The 18006-nt window shown below is 33.6% G+C and overlaps 1 protein-coding gene across 2 annotated transcripts in view; it reads right to left on the bottom strand.

The window, feature by feature from the left end:
- Positions 1-18006, bottom strand: part of trappc13 (trafficking protein particle complex subunit 13) — a 20745-nt gene extending 2739 nt beyond the window's left edge. The window contains exons 1-9 of one of the 2 annotated variants that reach the window (XM_081355177.1): positions 17599-18006; positions 15582-15650; positions 12609-12708; positions 8311-8395; positions 8094-8221; positions 6200-6272; positions 5886-5930; positions 5485-5502; positions 3130-3263 (exon numbers count right to left, since the gene is read on the bottom strand). In XM_081355177.1, the coding sequence (XP_081211303.1) occupies positions 3130-3263; positions 5485-5502; positions 5886-5930; positions 6200-6272; positions 8094-8221; positions 8311-8395; positions 12609-12708; positions 15582-15650; positions 17599-17767 (821 nt within the window). In that variant the 5' untranslated portion in view covers positions 17768-18006. The remainder of the gene's footprint in view (positions 1-3129; positions 3264-5484; positions 5503-5885; positions 5931-6199; positions 6273-8093; positions 8222-8310; positions 8396-12608; positions 12709-15581; positions 15651-17598) is intronic. The other variant, XM_081355178.1, reaches the window with a different exon arrangement.

The following is an 18006-nucleotide window of genomic DNA, read 5'->3' as shown; positions in this document are numbered from 1 at the left end:
AAAGGAAATTGACTTAAAAACTAAAGTTATATGATCATTTACTCTCCCTCAAGTTGTTTCGAACCTGTATGTTTCTTTCCTCTGTTGAACACAAAAGAAGATATTTGATAATAAGTCAATGGGGTCCATCCAGAGGTGTAAAAAGTACAAAAAAATGTTACTCAAGTGAAAGTACAAGTACTGAGGGAAAATTTTACTCAATTAAAAGTAAAAGTATCTGGCCAGAATCGTACTCGAGTAAAAGTAAAAAAAGTACCACATTAAAATTTTACTTGAGTATTAAAGAAGTAAAAGTAATAGCAAGAATGAAAACTAGAGATTCTTGTTTAAGCTTTTAATCTCTAAAATCATGAAGTGAATGAACCACATACAAGGTTTTATCCTGCTTTTGAACTGTTTGTATTTAATTGTATTTATTTATCAAACTATAAGACTACTATCTAATGCCTATATGCAACATTCTTTAAACAATCAACTAAACATGCTTTTACCACTAAAAGAAAAGAATTCGCTAAGGTACAGCCACTGGTGCTCTTGATCCTGTGGCTGATTTTGGACCATAAACAATGGACAAATGGAGTCTTCAAACGCCTCAGATGTAAAGTTATTCGCTGTCAAAGTGACTCCAAAATGTAGGTGTGTAACGATACACGTATTCGTAGAACGGTTCGGTTCGTTGGACCATTTTTCCTGCCGACCAAAATTTCGTTATTTCAAATGTAGGCGTGTTGCACGTGGCAGGCGCGCTCATAATGTAAGAGACGCCGGCACGACCACAACATTTCCCAACATCAAATGGCAAACGTAATGCAAGAGGAACGAAACTGCTCGTTATTGTGTGGTTGAAGGGCCGTTTATCAGTTTGAACCAAAGCAGCGCGAGCCGATCTTGATCAAGCGACACTGCGCTAATAAGATATCCAGTAAAGAAAGCATTTGAATTCGCCACAGAAGTAATAACATCGCTGCGAGATCTAGTGAGAAACATTCACATTTCTCCATTATTAACGGATCAAACAGCGCTGACGTGGAAACCAGGAAGAAACATTGTGCCATGAATGAACTATCCAGTGTCCACAGATCAGCAACATTCACCATGGATTTACTGTAGTTACACTAACTGCAACCATGGAAGTTTGGCAGGAATAGTAGGCTACAATGCCATTGAATGCCAATCAATGCCATTACATCGGTTTTATTTTGACATTATGAATACAATTGCTGCCCTCAAATGTTAATCTGAACTAAAATAAACCTTTGTTTATAACTACTACAATATTAAATTTAATTTTTTCCAAGGAGCTGTTTTGTTTTATATGCTCCTAAGAAGAGTCAATTATAGCTCCAGAATTGCTCAAAGTAAAAAAAAATCATACTTTATGATGTTAGTTTTAATAAAAAAATAAAAAAATGTAATCAAGGAAATTTCTCTGGCATTTCTTTCGTTTTGCTGTATTGAACCGTACCGAACCGAACCGTGACACAAGTGTATCGTATCGAACCGAACCGTGAATTTTGTGAACTGTTACACTCCTACCAAAATGAACGGAAGTCAATGGAATGCTAACAGCAGGTGATGGCTTGTTAGCCAATGGCGGCCCCCGGGGGTGGTACGCTCTTCGGCTGCTGGATTGCCCCCCTGAGAATGACTGTTATAATTTCTCTAATTTCTAGGTCAAGGTGCTGTGCATTGTGGTAATAGATGCGACATGACGTCACTTCCAAAGGACCAATGAACATGTCTGACCAATTTGGTGAAATGTGAAAACAAATCTCATTAAATTAGACACTAAACTTAATTAAACTAGGCATCAGCGCAATTCAATTGGTTTGGTAATAGCAAGGAAAAATAGAATGAAGTGATCTCCAAAAAAGAAGTACTTTTTGACTGTAAATAAAATTGTAAGGAGTAAAAAGTACTTTTTTTTTCTTAAAAAATGTAATTAAGTAAAAGTAAAAGTACTGATTTTTAATTGTACTCAAGTAAAGTAAAAATCCCCCAAAATAATACTTAAGTACAGTAATCAAGTAAAATTACTCAAGTATTTTACACCTCTGGGTCCATCAACTGTCTGGCTACTGACATTCTTCAAAATATCTTCTTTTGTGTTCAACAGAGGAAAGAAACATACAGGTTTGAAACAACTTGACGGTGAGTTAATGATGACAGAATTTTCATTTTGAAGTGAACTATTCCTTTATTAACAACTCTATTAACAACAACTGTGACGTGCTGTCAATTACCAAAGAAATGTCCCTCAGTTTATAAAAGCAAACAATCGTGTCATTTACAGTGATGCACTTACAATAGAAGTCTATGAGGCGAGACGTTTCAGAGGGTTTAAAAGCAGATTTGTGTGGTTTGTGTTTTTGGAATAGCGAGAGTTGAAAGATTGGATGTAATTTTGTCACACTAGTCTCAAGTGTTTGAAACAGTACGCATTTGAACTGTATTTAACTGTAAATATGATTTTTATTTGTTTTTACAAAATGTCAACATCATACAAGTTAACATTATTTTCTGTGCCAATCTACAGCACGTCACAAATTAAAACAATCATGAAAACTGTACTGAACCCAATACAATCTTTTATAAACCTACACTACTGTTCAAATGTTTGGATTGAGTGAAACTGGTAATGTTTCTGAAAAAAGTCTCATGTTCACCAATTTATTTGATCAAAAATACAGTAAAAACAGTAATATTGTGCAATATAATCATTAATTAAAAAAAACTTTTCTATGTGAATATACTGCACGTTAAAATGTAGTTTATTCCTGTGATCAAAGCTGAATTTTCAGCATCATTACTCAAGTCTTCAGTGTCACATGATCCTTCAGAAATCACTCTAATATGATGATTTGATGCTCAAGAAACATTTATGATTATTATCAATGTTGAAATCAGTTGTGCTGCTTCATATTTTGAGGAAACCCTGATACATTTTTTTGGTGAATAGAAAGTTCAAGATCAATAATTGAAATATTACGATCACTTTATGGTCGCTTTTGATGCATCCTTACTGAATAAAAGTTTGAATTTCTTTAAAATATATATAAATATACTTCCCCAAAGCGTTTGACTGGTAGTGTAGAACACAAACACCTCAACAGTAACAGTGAGGCTCACCTCTCATCCACAGAGGACACAGCGTTGAGCTCAGTCACGTTGTACATCATAGAAGGTTCCAGAGACACTTTCTCCATGAACATTGGGGACGTAGTGATGTTCTGGATCTGTGCCTCTAGGAACACCTCATCCGTCTGTAGGGTCAAAGGTCAAACATCAAATCTGGGGTGCGTTTCCCAAAGCCAACTATGGTCGCAAGTTACCAATAGAGTTCAATGGAAATTGCGATGATAGTTGGCCTTTACTCAGCCCTGGTCAGATTACATGCAGTATTGTACTGTATGTATATAAATAAAAATTTTATACACTTTATCCTGGAGGGATACTTTATTTGAAGGGCTTTACATGAAGACTTAATGCAAACGAATGAATTACAGTTCAGTAATATCACAATAAACAGGACTATCTCTTCGGTTGTGAATGGCACTGAATTGAATCACTGTTGTTTAAAGGTCTCTGAATGTGGCCCATCAAATCAAGTTCATCAGACAAGTTTAAGTGGAATTTATTGAATTCTTTCAGAGAGGCATATAAAGCAGCTGTTTGCCCAGTAGTGTCATCTTGAGTTGGAGGTTAGTTCATGCCTGTGGATCAACAGCACCGTTTGACAGAAGTGTTGTTATTGATACAGCATGAAGCAAAGATCCCATGCCAAGCCGGATTCATTCAATAGCCCAGAAATCAAACAGTTTAGACTAATTAGACTATATCATGTCACTCTAAAGAAGTCTTTTAACTCATCACACCACTATTATTGATACTAATGTTATATAAAACTGTTAACATGTGGTTTTTGGAATTTCAAACCAAAAGTTATTTAAATCTGTCAAAGAAAACATCAATTGGTATAAAGATGATTGAAAACAAGCATCAGTTTGTCCCAGCCTCAGGAAAAGAGTGAGTTGATTCAGTTCAGCACTGAGAGCGAGGGAGCAGTGAAGCAGGAGCAGTGAGAGGAAACAAGTCAAGGAAAACACACAAAAAATATTTCTCTCATCTAATTTTTGGTTTACATATTTCTTTATTATTATTATTATTAGATTTTGTGGATTGCCAATTAAAAAATGATAACTTTTGTTTGTTAAATTTAAGGACATTTTCTATTTTCAATTATCATTGATTTAATTTATAAAAATAAACACTGTAAAAATAAATGTTTTGCTGTAGAGGTTTGATCTTTCTATCTGTCTGTCCATCTATTTATCCATCCATCTATATCCATCTATATCCATCCATCTACACTGAACAAAATTATAAACGCAACACTTTTGTTTTAGCCCCCATTTTTCATGAGCTGAACTCAAAGATCTAAGACACAAAAGGTCTATTTCTCTCAAATATTGTTCACAAATCTGTCTAAATTGTGTTAGTGAGCACTTCTCCTTTGCCGAGATAATCCATCCACCTCACAGGTGTGGCATATCAAGATGCTGATTAGACAGCATGATTATTGCACAGGTGTGCCTTAGGCTGGCCACAATAAAGGCCCACTCTAAAATCTGCAGTTTTACTGCATCTACATCCATCCATCCATCCATCCATCCATATCCATCCATATCCATCCATCTATAATATCCATCTATCCATCATCCAGCCATGTCCATTATCCATCTATCCGCCCGTCCATCTATCTATCCATACATACATATATATCAATCCATCCATCCATCCATCCATCCATCTTTATCCATCCATCCATCCATCCATCCATCCATCCATCCATCCATCCATCCATCCATCCATCCATCCATCCATCCATCCATCCATCCATCCATCCGTCCATCCATCCATACATAGATCTATCCATCCATCCGTCCATCCATACATACATAGATAGATCTATCCATCCATCCGTCCATCCATCCATCCATACATAGATCTATCCATCCATCCATCCATCCATACATTGATCCATCCATCCATCCATCCATCCATCCATCCATATACATCATCTATCCATCTATAATATCCATCTATCCGCCCGTCCATCTATCTATCCATCCATCCATCCATCCATCTATGCCTGGTTTCTCAGGTTACTGCTTAGTAATAACCAATAGCCAAAAAGCTATTCAGGCCTTCTTTAGGCTACTGATGTACTGATGTACTGATGATTAACACAAATTAAATAAAGGTTTTGGCAAAAAATTATGAATTAGAAAAATAACTTTTACTAATAGCACAGGTCTGGATTTCTCAACATAATCTCGTATTTTCCATCTCAGTACTGTCCTGTTATCTGAATATCAAAATACTTTTCATATGTTTTCCCCTTGCTTGTTTCAAAGCCTCAGAAGAAGAAAAGAAACAGGTTATGCTGAAAAAAAAATTGCAATGAGAAAGAAAAACAATTACCACGGAACTGAGGTCACTCTAATGGAGGAATAAAACACAAAAATAAACATTAGAGAAGTGAAGGTTACATGCACCAGAAAATGACAATGTCAGTTTTCTTCTTGAGGCAGCATAAACGTGAACAAAACAGTGAATTATGAATGAAACACACACACACACACACACACTACTTACAAAAGGGATATCAAATGAAACAAATGAAAATGTATAAAATGGGATCTTAAAAAGCATAGCCTCACTATAAATTATTCCAAAAGCTGCGAGGCAGTGCAGAGAGGAAGATAAAACAGTATGACCATGGAAAATACTAGAGACTATAAGTGAGTAATTTGCTTTTGTATTTATTCTCTAAATATTAGGGGGGAAAAACACAGAGCTCAAACTGGTAAATGTAAACTTACCTCAGCATTGTAGAATTTGGTCTTTACATCTAGAGGCTTGAGAACCTGGTTCAAAATAGAGTTAAAACTGAAGTTTGAGCTGCAGTTTGATTCTACTTCAACAGAATCCATATCAAATTGAATTTATCACACAACTCAAGACTGCTTTCAATGACCTAGCTTCAGTTCTTCAACTCTGCGGACTGTTTTCAGGATGAGATCTCATGCTCCAGTTCAAATGTCAAGCTTTAGTGTAAATTAAAAGTCTCGGCTCTGTGCAAAATGGTTTGCGTAGAGCTGGCGTCCAATCACAGAGCAGGAGGAAATGAGCTCACCTGAAATTTGAAGAACTTTCTAAAGTACAGCTTCTCTCCAGTCTGAGTGGTGTAACTGACAGCACAGACCAAGCTGGAATCAGAAGATCAGACACAAATATGGTGAGGACAACAGCGAGCTGTATACATCTCTTATTCTTGATGGATTTGATCTATTTATGAAACGTGAACATGCAACAGCATTTGCAACCAATTTTACCTCAGTAATTTGAGTAATTTAGAGGATATCAAACTCAAAAATGTTGTGTTTTTAATGTTTTTAATGTTTTATCAGACAATAACTACTCAAGATTTTGCTTTAGTATAATTTTCGGGACAATTAGGGCCGGATTCAGGACAACAGCTTAGATTTTGGGATGCCTGGACACCCTAATACACACACACACACACACACACACTTATACACACTTATACATAATATACACTATATATACTATATATATATATATATATATATATATATATATATATATATATATATATATATATATATATATATATATATATATATATAAATAAAATAAATATAATATAAATACACGCATAAATTATATAAAAAATCTTTTGTTAGATGCGATTAATTGTTTTTGAAAACACTATTTTTTAGATATTGTAGTATTTATTACAATTTTGAAATATCTTTTTTTTTATTTTCCGTTTTTTTTTTGTATTTGTAATTTGTATATTTCCATTCAGATCATTTTTATTTCATTATTTTAGTACTTCAACTTATTTTCTTCAGTTAGCTGCCAAGGAAATATTTCAAATTTTCCATTTCAGTTGTTTTTTTGTTTTGTTTTGTTTTTAATTTGAAGTTTTTCCAAGTAATATTTATATTTGATTTCATTTCAGCTCTATTTAAATTCCCGAAAACTACTTTTAATCGTTTTACTTTTTTGTTAACAACATTAGATTGTGGAGGACTACTTCATTCGATTCATTATATTAACACTACCCAGCATTAAAAGACTAGGAATCATGGTTCGAATTACGTGGGAGCCAGTGGGAGCTGAGCTCCCATAGAGAGAGGATGAGCTCCCATGAAAGCAGTAAAATCATACACCTGTGGGGGTCTCTAAAAATCATCAGCACCATTATTTTAAATTACAAATAAAGCACTTTTTCCTTCAGACTACTGTAGCGTGACTTAAAAGATAGGACAAGATGCCAAACACATGGATCTCGCGGGATCTCGGATCGTCATCACACACTGCATCCTTGTGCTTCGCTTTCTGCCAGGAATTTTACTGACTTTTCTCAACTCACAGAAATGACGTCAACGTCCGATCTAGCAGTAGCATAACCCATCAGGCAAGTGTTATTTTAACATAGGCTTAATTTGTGGGTGGGACATGTCCCCACCACTTTTTGCTAAGGTCGATATTGTCCCCACCACTTTTGAAACATCTCGCGGCACTAATATACCAATACAAAAAAAATAAAACATCTTCAGTTAACTAGCGGAGCATTCATTTAGTTCGTTTGTTAAATAAGAGGCGATCTAGCGCTGAAATGTGTTGTTTTTTAAATCAAGTGATCAGAGTGCTCACTGCCGCTGCGATCAGCGGCTACTGTGTTCTCTTGTGGCCCGCGCACAGTTTTCACTTGGACGCGCGCTTCAATCCGTTTGAAATTACAAAACAAAATGCACACAAACATGTCCTTGCCTGATATACAACCACTGATAAACATAATCGGTTTTGATGAGAAAAGAAAAACCTATACGAGTGCGGATTAGAACCCAGAACCTCTGACACGCTTGGCAAAAGTTCTACCACCGGACCACTTAAATACACGCACTACTTTTTTTCTTTTTTTAAAGAGACCCCCACAAAGATGAAATCATAATTCGAACCCTGCAAGGAATGTTTGGAGTGTGTCAGAAGTTACGCACATGTGTGTCCCGATCTCCTTGACTTCATGATGGATGACATCATCAATGCAGGACTCTGGCTTGAGCTCTGAAACGGCAGCGTTTGAAGCGGACAGATTTAACCTCTGGGAGCTGGTCTGCAGGTCTGCCTGCGAACAGAGACAATCGTGGGATAGTAGCGAGACACCAAAACCAACACAACTACATTGGGCTTTTATTACTTCACCTGAGCTGTTACCTTTACGAGAATGTCTTTGACCACTTGGCTGCTGTCGTTGTGCACGCTGATGTAACTGGAGAAGGTCTCGCCAAGGAAAATATTTCTGTATGGGGAATGGTGAGAATAAATTTTTCACATCACTGGAACGGTTTGGGATTCAAATGGGCATGTGCACTTTCCACTAATAGGACACAGAGAAGGACCAGAGGTGCTTGATCTTTCACCTCTTTTTTATTTTTACAGTTTGGTTTGTGTGAGCATTTTCCTAACAAAAATAAATAAATAAAGTTTTTTTTTTCTCAGAATTTTCAAAATTACCTGTGATTTAGGATGGGATTATAGATATTTGATGAGTTTAAAACTAGCTTATGAGAAGGGTTATTAGGTGAACCTAATAAAGTGGCTGGTGAGTGTGACAGACAGACAGACAGACAGACAGATAGATAATCAATAATGATAGATAGATAGATATCAATAATGATAGATAGATAGATATCAATAATGATAGATAGATAGATAGATATCAATAATGATAGATAGATAGATATCAATAATGATAGATAGATATCAATAATGATAGATAGATAGATATCAATAATGATATATAGATAGATAGATAGATATCAATAATGATAGATAGATAGATATCAATAATGATAGATAGATAGATAGATAGATAATCAATAATGATAGATAGATAGATATCAATAATGATAGATAGATAGATATCAATAATGATAGATAGATAGATAGATATCAATAATGATAGATAGATAGATAGATATCAATAATGATAGATAGATAGATAGATATCAATAATGATAGATAGATAGATAGATATCAATAATGATAGATAGATAGATATCAATAATGATATATAGATAGATATCAATAATGATAGATAGATAGATATCAATAATGATAGATAGATAGATAGATATCAATAATGATAGATAGATAGATATCAATAATGATAGATAGATAGATAGATAATCAATAATGATAGATAGATAGATATCAATAATGATAGATAGATAGATAGATAGATATCAATAATGATAGATAGATAGATAGATATCAATAATGATAGATAGATAGATATCAATAATGATAGATAGATAGATAATCAATAATGATAGATAGATAGATATCAATAATGATAGATAGATAGATATCAATAATGATATATAGATAGATATCAATAATGATAGATAGATAGATATCAATAATGATAGATAGATAGATAGATATCAATAATGATAGATAGATAGATAGATATCAATAATGATAGATAGATAGATATCAATAATGATAGATAGATAGATAGATAGATAGATAGATAGATAGATAATCAATAATGATAGATAGATAGATATCAATAATGATAGATAGATAGATATCAATAATGATAGATAGATAGATATCAATAATGATATATAGATAGATATCAATAATGATAGATAGATAGATATCAATAATGATAGATAGATAGATATCAATAATGATAGATAGATAGATAGATATCAATAATGATAGATAGATAGATAGATATCAATAATGATAGATAGATAGATATCAATAATGATAGATAGATAGATATCAATAATGATAGATAGATAGATATCAATAATGATATATAGATAGATATCAATAATGATAGATAGATAGATATCAATAATGATAGATAGAAATAATGATAGATAGATAGATATCAATAATGATATATAGATAGATATCAATAATGATAGATAGATAGATATCAATAATGATAGATAGATAGATAGATATCAATAATGATAGATAGATAGATAGATATCAATAATGATAGATAGATATCAATAATGATAGATAGATAGATATCAATAATGATATATAGATAGATAGATAGATATCAATAATGATAGATAGATAGATATCAATAATGATAGATAGATAGATAGATAGATAATCAATAATGATAGATAGATAGATATCAATAATGATAGATAGATAGATATCAATAATGATAGATAGATAGATAGATATCAATAATGATAGATAGATAGATAGATATCAATAATGATAGATAGATAGATAGATATCAATAATGATAGATAGATAGATATCAATAATGATAGATAGATAGATAGATATCAATAATGATAGATAGATAGATAGATATCAATAATGATAGATAGATAGATAGATATCAATAATGATAGATAGATAGATATCAATAATGATATATAGATAGATATCAATAATGATAGATAGATAGATATCAATAATGATAGATAGATAGATAGATATCAATAATGATAGATAGATAGATATCAATAATGATAGATAGATAGATAGATAATCAATAATGATAGATAGATAGATATCAATAATGATAGATAGATAGATAGATAGATATCAATAATGATAGATAGATAGATAGATATCAATAATGATAGATAGATAGATATCAATAATGATAGATAGATAGATAGATAATCAATAATGATAGATAGATAGATATCAATAATGATAGATAGATAGATATCAATAATGATATATAGATAGATATCAATAATGATAGATAGATAGATATCAATAATGATAGATAGATAGATAGATATCAATAATGATAGATAGATAGATAGATATCAATAATGATAGATAGATAGATATCAATAATGATAGATAGATAGATAGATAGATAGATAGATAATCAATAATGATAGATAGATAGATATCAATAATGATAGATAGATAGATAGATAGATATCAATAATGATAGATAGATAGATATCAATAATGATAGATAGATAGATATCAATAATGATATATAGATAGATAGATAGATAGATAGATAATCAATAATGATAGATAGATAGATATCAATAATGATAGATAGATAGATAGATAGATATCAATAATGATAGATAGATAGATATCAATAATGATAGATAGATAGATATCAATAATGATAGATAGATAGATATCAATAATGATAGATAGATAGATATCAATAATGATAGATAGATAGATAGATATCAATAATGATAGATAGATAGATAGATATCAATAATGATAGATAGATAGATATCAATAATGATAGATAGATAGATATCAATAATGATAGATAGATAGATATCAATAATGATATATAGATAGATATCAATAATGATAGATAGATAGATATCAATAATGATAGATAGAAATAATGATAGATAGATAGATATCAATAATGATATATAGATAGATATCAATAATGATAGATAGATAGATATCAATAATGATAGATAGATAGATAGATATCAATAATGATAGATAGATAGATAGATATCAATAATGATAGATAGATAGATATCAATAATGATAGATAGATAGATAGATAGATAATCAATAATGATAGATAGATAGATATCAATAATGATAGATAGATAGATAGATAGATATCAATAATGATAGATAGATAGATATCAATAATGATAGATAGATAGATATCAATAATGATATATAGATAGATAGATAGATAATCAATAATGATAGATAGATAGATATCAATAATGATAGATAGATAGATAGATAGATAATCAATAATGATAGATAGATAGATATCAATAATGATAGATAGATAGATAGATAGATATCAATAATGATAGATAGATAGATATCAATAATGATAGATAGATAGATAGATATCAATAATGATAGATAGATAGATAGATAGATATCAATAATGATAGATAGATAGATATCAATAATGATAGATAGATAGATAGATAATCAATAATGATAGATAGATATCAATAATGATAGATAGATAGATAGATAGATATCAATAATGATAGATAGATAGATATCAATAATGATAGATAGATAGATATCAATAATGATAGATAGATAGATAGATATCAATAATGATAGATAGATAGATATCAATAATGATAGATAGATAGATATCAATAATGATAGATAGATAGATATCAATAATGATATATAGATAGATATCAATAATGATAGATAGATAGATATCAATAATGATAGATAGATAGATAGATAGATAGATAGATAGATATCAATAATGATAGATAGATAGATAGATAGATAGATAGATAGATAGATAGATAGATAGATAGATAGATAGATAGATAGATAGATAGATAGATAGATAGATAGATAGATAGATAGATAGATAGATAGATATCAATAATGATATAGATATAAACATAGATGAAAAACTCATGCGATACCAAAGTGTACCGTGTTTGCGGAAAGTGCCATGAACTTATTAATAAATCCAAAAATAAATCATTAAATTTGAGGTCATTAAATCTATACATTACCCAAAATTCTGAGGCAGCGTGAGCATTTCCCCAAGGATGAGTGTTTCTGCCCCCTTTACAGTAGACGGGTCGTCTTTCATGAGTCGTATAAACAAATCACCTGCAGACATGTGATATGCAGAGCTGTAAAACCTCTTGACTGACAGTCTACACCCCCACAGACATCTAAATCAACAGAGACTTTTATTTGTGCCTTAGTTATGTATAGTCAAGACTTTCCAGAAGGCCACGCATGTTGGTCACAGGCCATGATTTGCAAACACGTACGTATGGCAGAATATAACAATGATATACGAGTCATCAAATTACGAATAATAATAACCAAACAAAACTATCTGCAAGCCATGATTCAGCTGACTATTTATACAGATTAGAAGCATAACCCGAGGTGGTGTCTGATGAACTCCGTTCACTTCATGTTTTCAACATTACAATCTCATTCATGCAGATTAATAGGGGAACATATTTCAGCCGCTTTTATATATAGAAGTGCTACTCAGAACTGCCACTCAGAAGAGTTGCCGTGACACGCGGTCCTGGAGCGTGGCCGCTGGCGATCGCGTTTCAGAGCGCTGGGTAATGCAAAAGCACAGAGACTGATAATAGCTTTCAGAGAAACTCAGCAGTGGTTTCATGTGTTGCATTATAACAACAAATGTTTCAGTGTATTTACAGTGTTTTCCACTGGATTTAGTGAGACTGTGGCGGGTGGACCCTGGTCCCTCTAGGTGTAACATTTTGTACATTTTAAAGTTCAATTCATCAATCTGGTGCACTTTAAGAGCTCAAATGAAGAGCTCCTACCAGTGTCCAGTGTTCAAACTGAACAAAGAAAGAAGTTGATGAATTGATGTGCACCTGAACTTTAAAGGGACTCAAACCTCTTTTTAGTTTTGATATAGTGTATAAATATATATTATATATTATATATATATATATATATTATATATATATAAATATATATACATACATACATACATATATATACAGTGAGGAAAATAAGTATTTGAACACCCTGCTATTTTGCAAGTTCTCCCACTTAGAAATCATGGAGGGGTCTGAAATTGTCATCGTAGGTGCATGTCCACTGTGAGAGACATAATCTAAAAAAAAATAAAATCCAGAAATCACAATGTATGATTTTTTAACTATTTATTTGTATGATACAGCTGCAAATAAGTATTTGAACACCTGAGAAAATCAATGTTAATATTTGGTACAGTAGCCTTTGTTTGCAATTACAGAGGTCAAACGTTTCCTGTAGTTTTTCACCAGGTTTGCACACACTGCAGGAGGGATTTTGGCCCACTCCTCCACACAGATCTTCTCTAGATCAGTCAGGTTTCTGGGCTGTCGCTGAGAAACACGGAGTTTGAGCTCCCTCCAAAGATTCTCTATTAGGTTTAGGTCTGGAGACTGGCTAGGCCACGGCAGAACCTTGATATGCTTCTTACACAGCCACTCCTTGGTTATCCTGGCTGTGTGCTTCGGGTCATTGTCATGTTGGAAGACCCAGCCTCGACCCATCTTCAATGCTCTAACTGAGGGAAGGAGGTTGTTCCCCAAAATCTCGCAATACATGGCCCCGGTCATCCTCTCCTTAATACAGTGCAGTCGCCCTGTCCCATGTGCAGAAGAACACCCCCAAAGCATGATGCTACCACCCCCATGCTTCACAGTAGGGATGGTGTTCTTGGGATGGTACTCATCATTCTTCTTCCTCCAAACACGTTTAGTGGAATTATGACCAATAAGTTATATTTTGGTCTCATCTGACCACATGACTTTCTCCCATGATCATCCAAATGGTCATTGGCAAACTTAAGACGGGCCTTGACATGTGCTGGTTTAAGCAGGGGAACCTTCCGTGCCATGCATGATTTCAAACCATGACGTCTTAGTGTATTACCAACAGTAACCTTGGAAACGGTGGTCCCAGCTCTTTTCAGGTCATTGACCAGCTCCTCCCGTGTAGTTCTGGGCTGATTTCTCACCTTTCTTAGGATCATTGAGACCCCACGAGGTGAGATCTTGCATGGAGCCCCAGTCCGAGGGAGATTGACAGTCATGTTTAGCTTCTTCCATTTTCTAATGATTGCTCCAACAGTGGATCTTTTTTCACCAAGCTGCTTGGCAATTTCCCCGTAGCCCTTTCCAGCCTTGTGGAGGTGTACAATTTTGTCTCTAGTGTCTTTGGACAGCTCTTTGGTCTTGGCCATGTTAGTAGTTGGATTCTTACTGATTGTATGGGGTGGACAGGTGTCTTTATGCAGCTAACGACCTCAAACAGGTGCATCTAATTTAGGATAATAAATGGAGTGGAGGTGGACATGTTAAAGGCAGACTAACAGGTCTTTGAGGGTCAGAATTCTAGCTGATAGACAGGTGTTCAAATACTTATTTGCAGCTGTATCATACAAATAAATAGTTAAAAAATCATATATTGTGATTTCTGGATTTTCTTTTTAGATTATGTCTCTCACAGTGGACATGCACCTACGATGACAATTTCAGACCCCTCCATGATTTCTAAGTGGGAGAACTTGCAAAATAGCAGGGTGTTCAAATACTTATTTTCCTCACTGTATATATATATATATATATAGATAGCATTCATGCTGGTACAATTAGAATATAATAATAATATTTTTATATTATTATTCCTGACAGTTATGGCCATATATTTTAAAAGAAATGCACTGTAAAATAAATTTATTTTATTTTACTTTAAGATACACTATTGAAATTACAATACTTTAGTCCTAATTTCTACAACTGCAAGAGATAAACCCTTGAGCTTTTATTTTGAAGGACACTGCAGTCGAGCTGGGTACCTCTGCTTTAGACAATTAATAATAATTCATTTATGAATTATGAAATTAATTTATTTCCCAATGAATCAGTAGGCCTATCTGATTTCACAAAATGTGTGTATTCTTCAAATGCTTCCTGATTAGTGTGATCGGACTGTACCTGGAAGATCTCGGTCCTCACACGTCACCGGCATGTTTGTGAAGAGCGTAGGTTTGGTCAGCCGCATCACTGGAGGGAGAAACATAACATGAAATCTTTACAATACTTCAGTATATCAAACACACATGATGTACAGTTAACTCTTGGAGGGTCTAGTTGCTTTTGTTTAGATGTATTGAAGGTTGACCAGTGTAACAGTAACAGCTCATGTGTAGACACGAATGCACCATTAGTTCACCATCTTAGTTTCTTGTGTAACTTTAAATGCTCAGTTGATGCAGTTGATCCAAAGACCAACACAGCCATAAAGTGATATTTACAATATAAGGTTAATAATATATATATATAGTTAGATGTCTTATTCCATGTATGCCTTGAATTCACATCCCTGTCATACAGCACCAAATGATGATCTATTAATATTTCACTTGATTAGCATTGTGAAATTATTTGATGATCACAACAGGCAATTTATATCACGCAATTCTGAGGAAAAAAAAAGTCACAATTAAGTTTTACATTTTTTATTCCATGGTGGAACAAGCTTTAATATCGATAAACTAGACCAAAACAATTTTTACTTCCTCAGAATGGTATGACACTTGGGGACTTTTGTGGCACTTGATGTATGAACACACACACACACACACACACACACACACACACACACACACACACACACACACACGATTAGAAAAGGCTAAATAGTCACACTTTAGCATTCAAAAATGACCAACATAGGAAATTAATGAAAAAAAAAACATGAAAATACAGAGCAATTTCTTCTTTTGCGATCCGAAAAAAAAAAAAGGTAATCAGGTTGACTAATTATCACAGCAGCAACTTAGAGCTTAGAACTGAGAGCAGGCACATGGCTGGTGTGTCGGGGCCTCAAACCCTGAATTTGCTGAGGGCCCTGTTTCTATTACATATGATTTACTTTATTTGTCCCCACCAGATGACACCAATCTGCCTTCGATGCATTGGATATTAAATAATTTAAACACTGTATTAACTGAAATATTTGAATTTCTATTTGTTATTATTGTTATTATTATTATATATGGTGTATAATTTAGAAGTAAATATAGTCTTGTGACATGAAATCCCCAAAAAATACAAAAAATTAAAGAATATATATATTGTATATAAATATTCATTAATTTTGATAATTTTTTTGCTGTATACTTAGTTTGTTTAGATCGCCAAGTGTGACCTCTGATAAAATAAAATAAAAATGCAAAGATTCTTAATGATTCCAAAAGAAAGGCTTCATTTTCTTTATGCAAAATATAAAGTCTTGTTGTCCTATTGCACACGTCCTGAAGCGCAATATTACACTGCATTGAGTCACTCTGTTCAGTTCAGTCTGACCATTGAGCATGAGCTAGATTTAATCCGTTTAATACCCTCTCTGTTTTAAAACACATTATACCAGTTTCAGTAACCTACCAAACACACCAAAAGAACAAACTTGAAAATGACTGGGGAATTAATTCATTTATTGTTCTTAATTAATTTTGTCAGTCTGAAAATTATGCCAAGACAAGTATAGTGCGTATATGGAGGGATATAGGGTTATTTGACATTAAACCCTGAAGAGTTTATGTAGAAGACTAATAAAGCATCACTTCAGAGAGCTTTTCTGTTACTAGACTCAATGTCAACACTAGAATCAATGAACGACAGAACTCTGAGTAACTGATGAAGCCAGTAAACAGCAGCTGTCATTCGTTTCCCACAGCAGCAGAAAACTGCTAGACACAGACACATACTCTTGCAGTGTGTGACTCTTACAGTAGTACACATGTACACATGTACCCGGGCTCAAAGCCAGTGAGCAGCAGTAAGTTAGACCTGAGGCTCAGCAGAAGTGATTAGCATGTAGCTAACAGGGCGATCGCTTCGGCTACAGCGGGGTTTGTGAATGAATGAATATAAGTAAGCACGCAACATTGTTCAGGCATTCAGCTGCTCTTTCGCTACCAGAGTAAGAAAAGGTTGAACCCCGCAATACCTTTTAACGCGAGCAGATGCTCTTGTTTTGCCTGGTTGACATCCATCCTGTCTGCTGCAGCGGACTGACCTTTCACCTGCACATCAGCTGCTGACGGAGACTGCAGAGGGACAAACCGCGTTTCAGCGACACCAGAGCGCGACCGCAGGCGTCTGTAAATACAGCACATCCACACAGACACAGCAGTGTGTGATAGATGCACATCATGTAATGCTGCAGTTCGACACCTCTTTACTGTTACCACGTTACTATACACTTAAAACAGGACGTAAAGTGCTGAATCATCTACTAACTGGCTAATAAGATTCAGATTACTCGTTTTATTATACACAGATATTAACTTTTGTTTTGTTTTGTTGGTTGTGTATCGTCACTCTCACTCCCCCACCCCATAGACTTCAGAGATGC

This window comes from Scardinius erythrophthalmus (assembly GCF_964197995.2).
Source record: "Scardinius erythrophthalmus genome assembly, chromosome: 23".
NCBI lineage: Eukaryota > Metazoa > Chordata > Actinopteri > Cypriniformes > Leuciscidae > Scardinius > Scardinius erythrophthalmus.
Note: the sequence above shows the minus strand (reverse complement) of the source record. Positions and strands in the feature narration are given on the sequence as shown.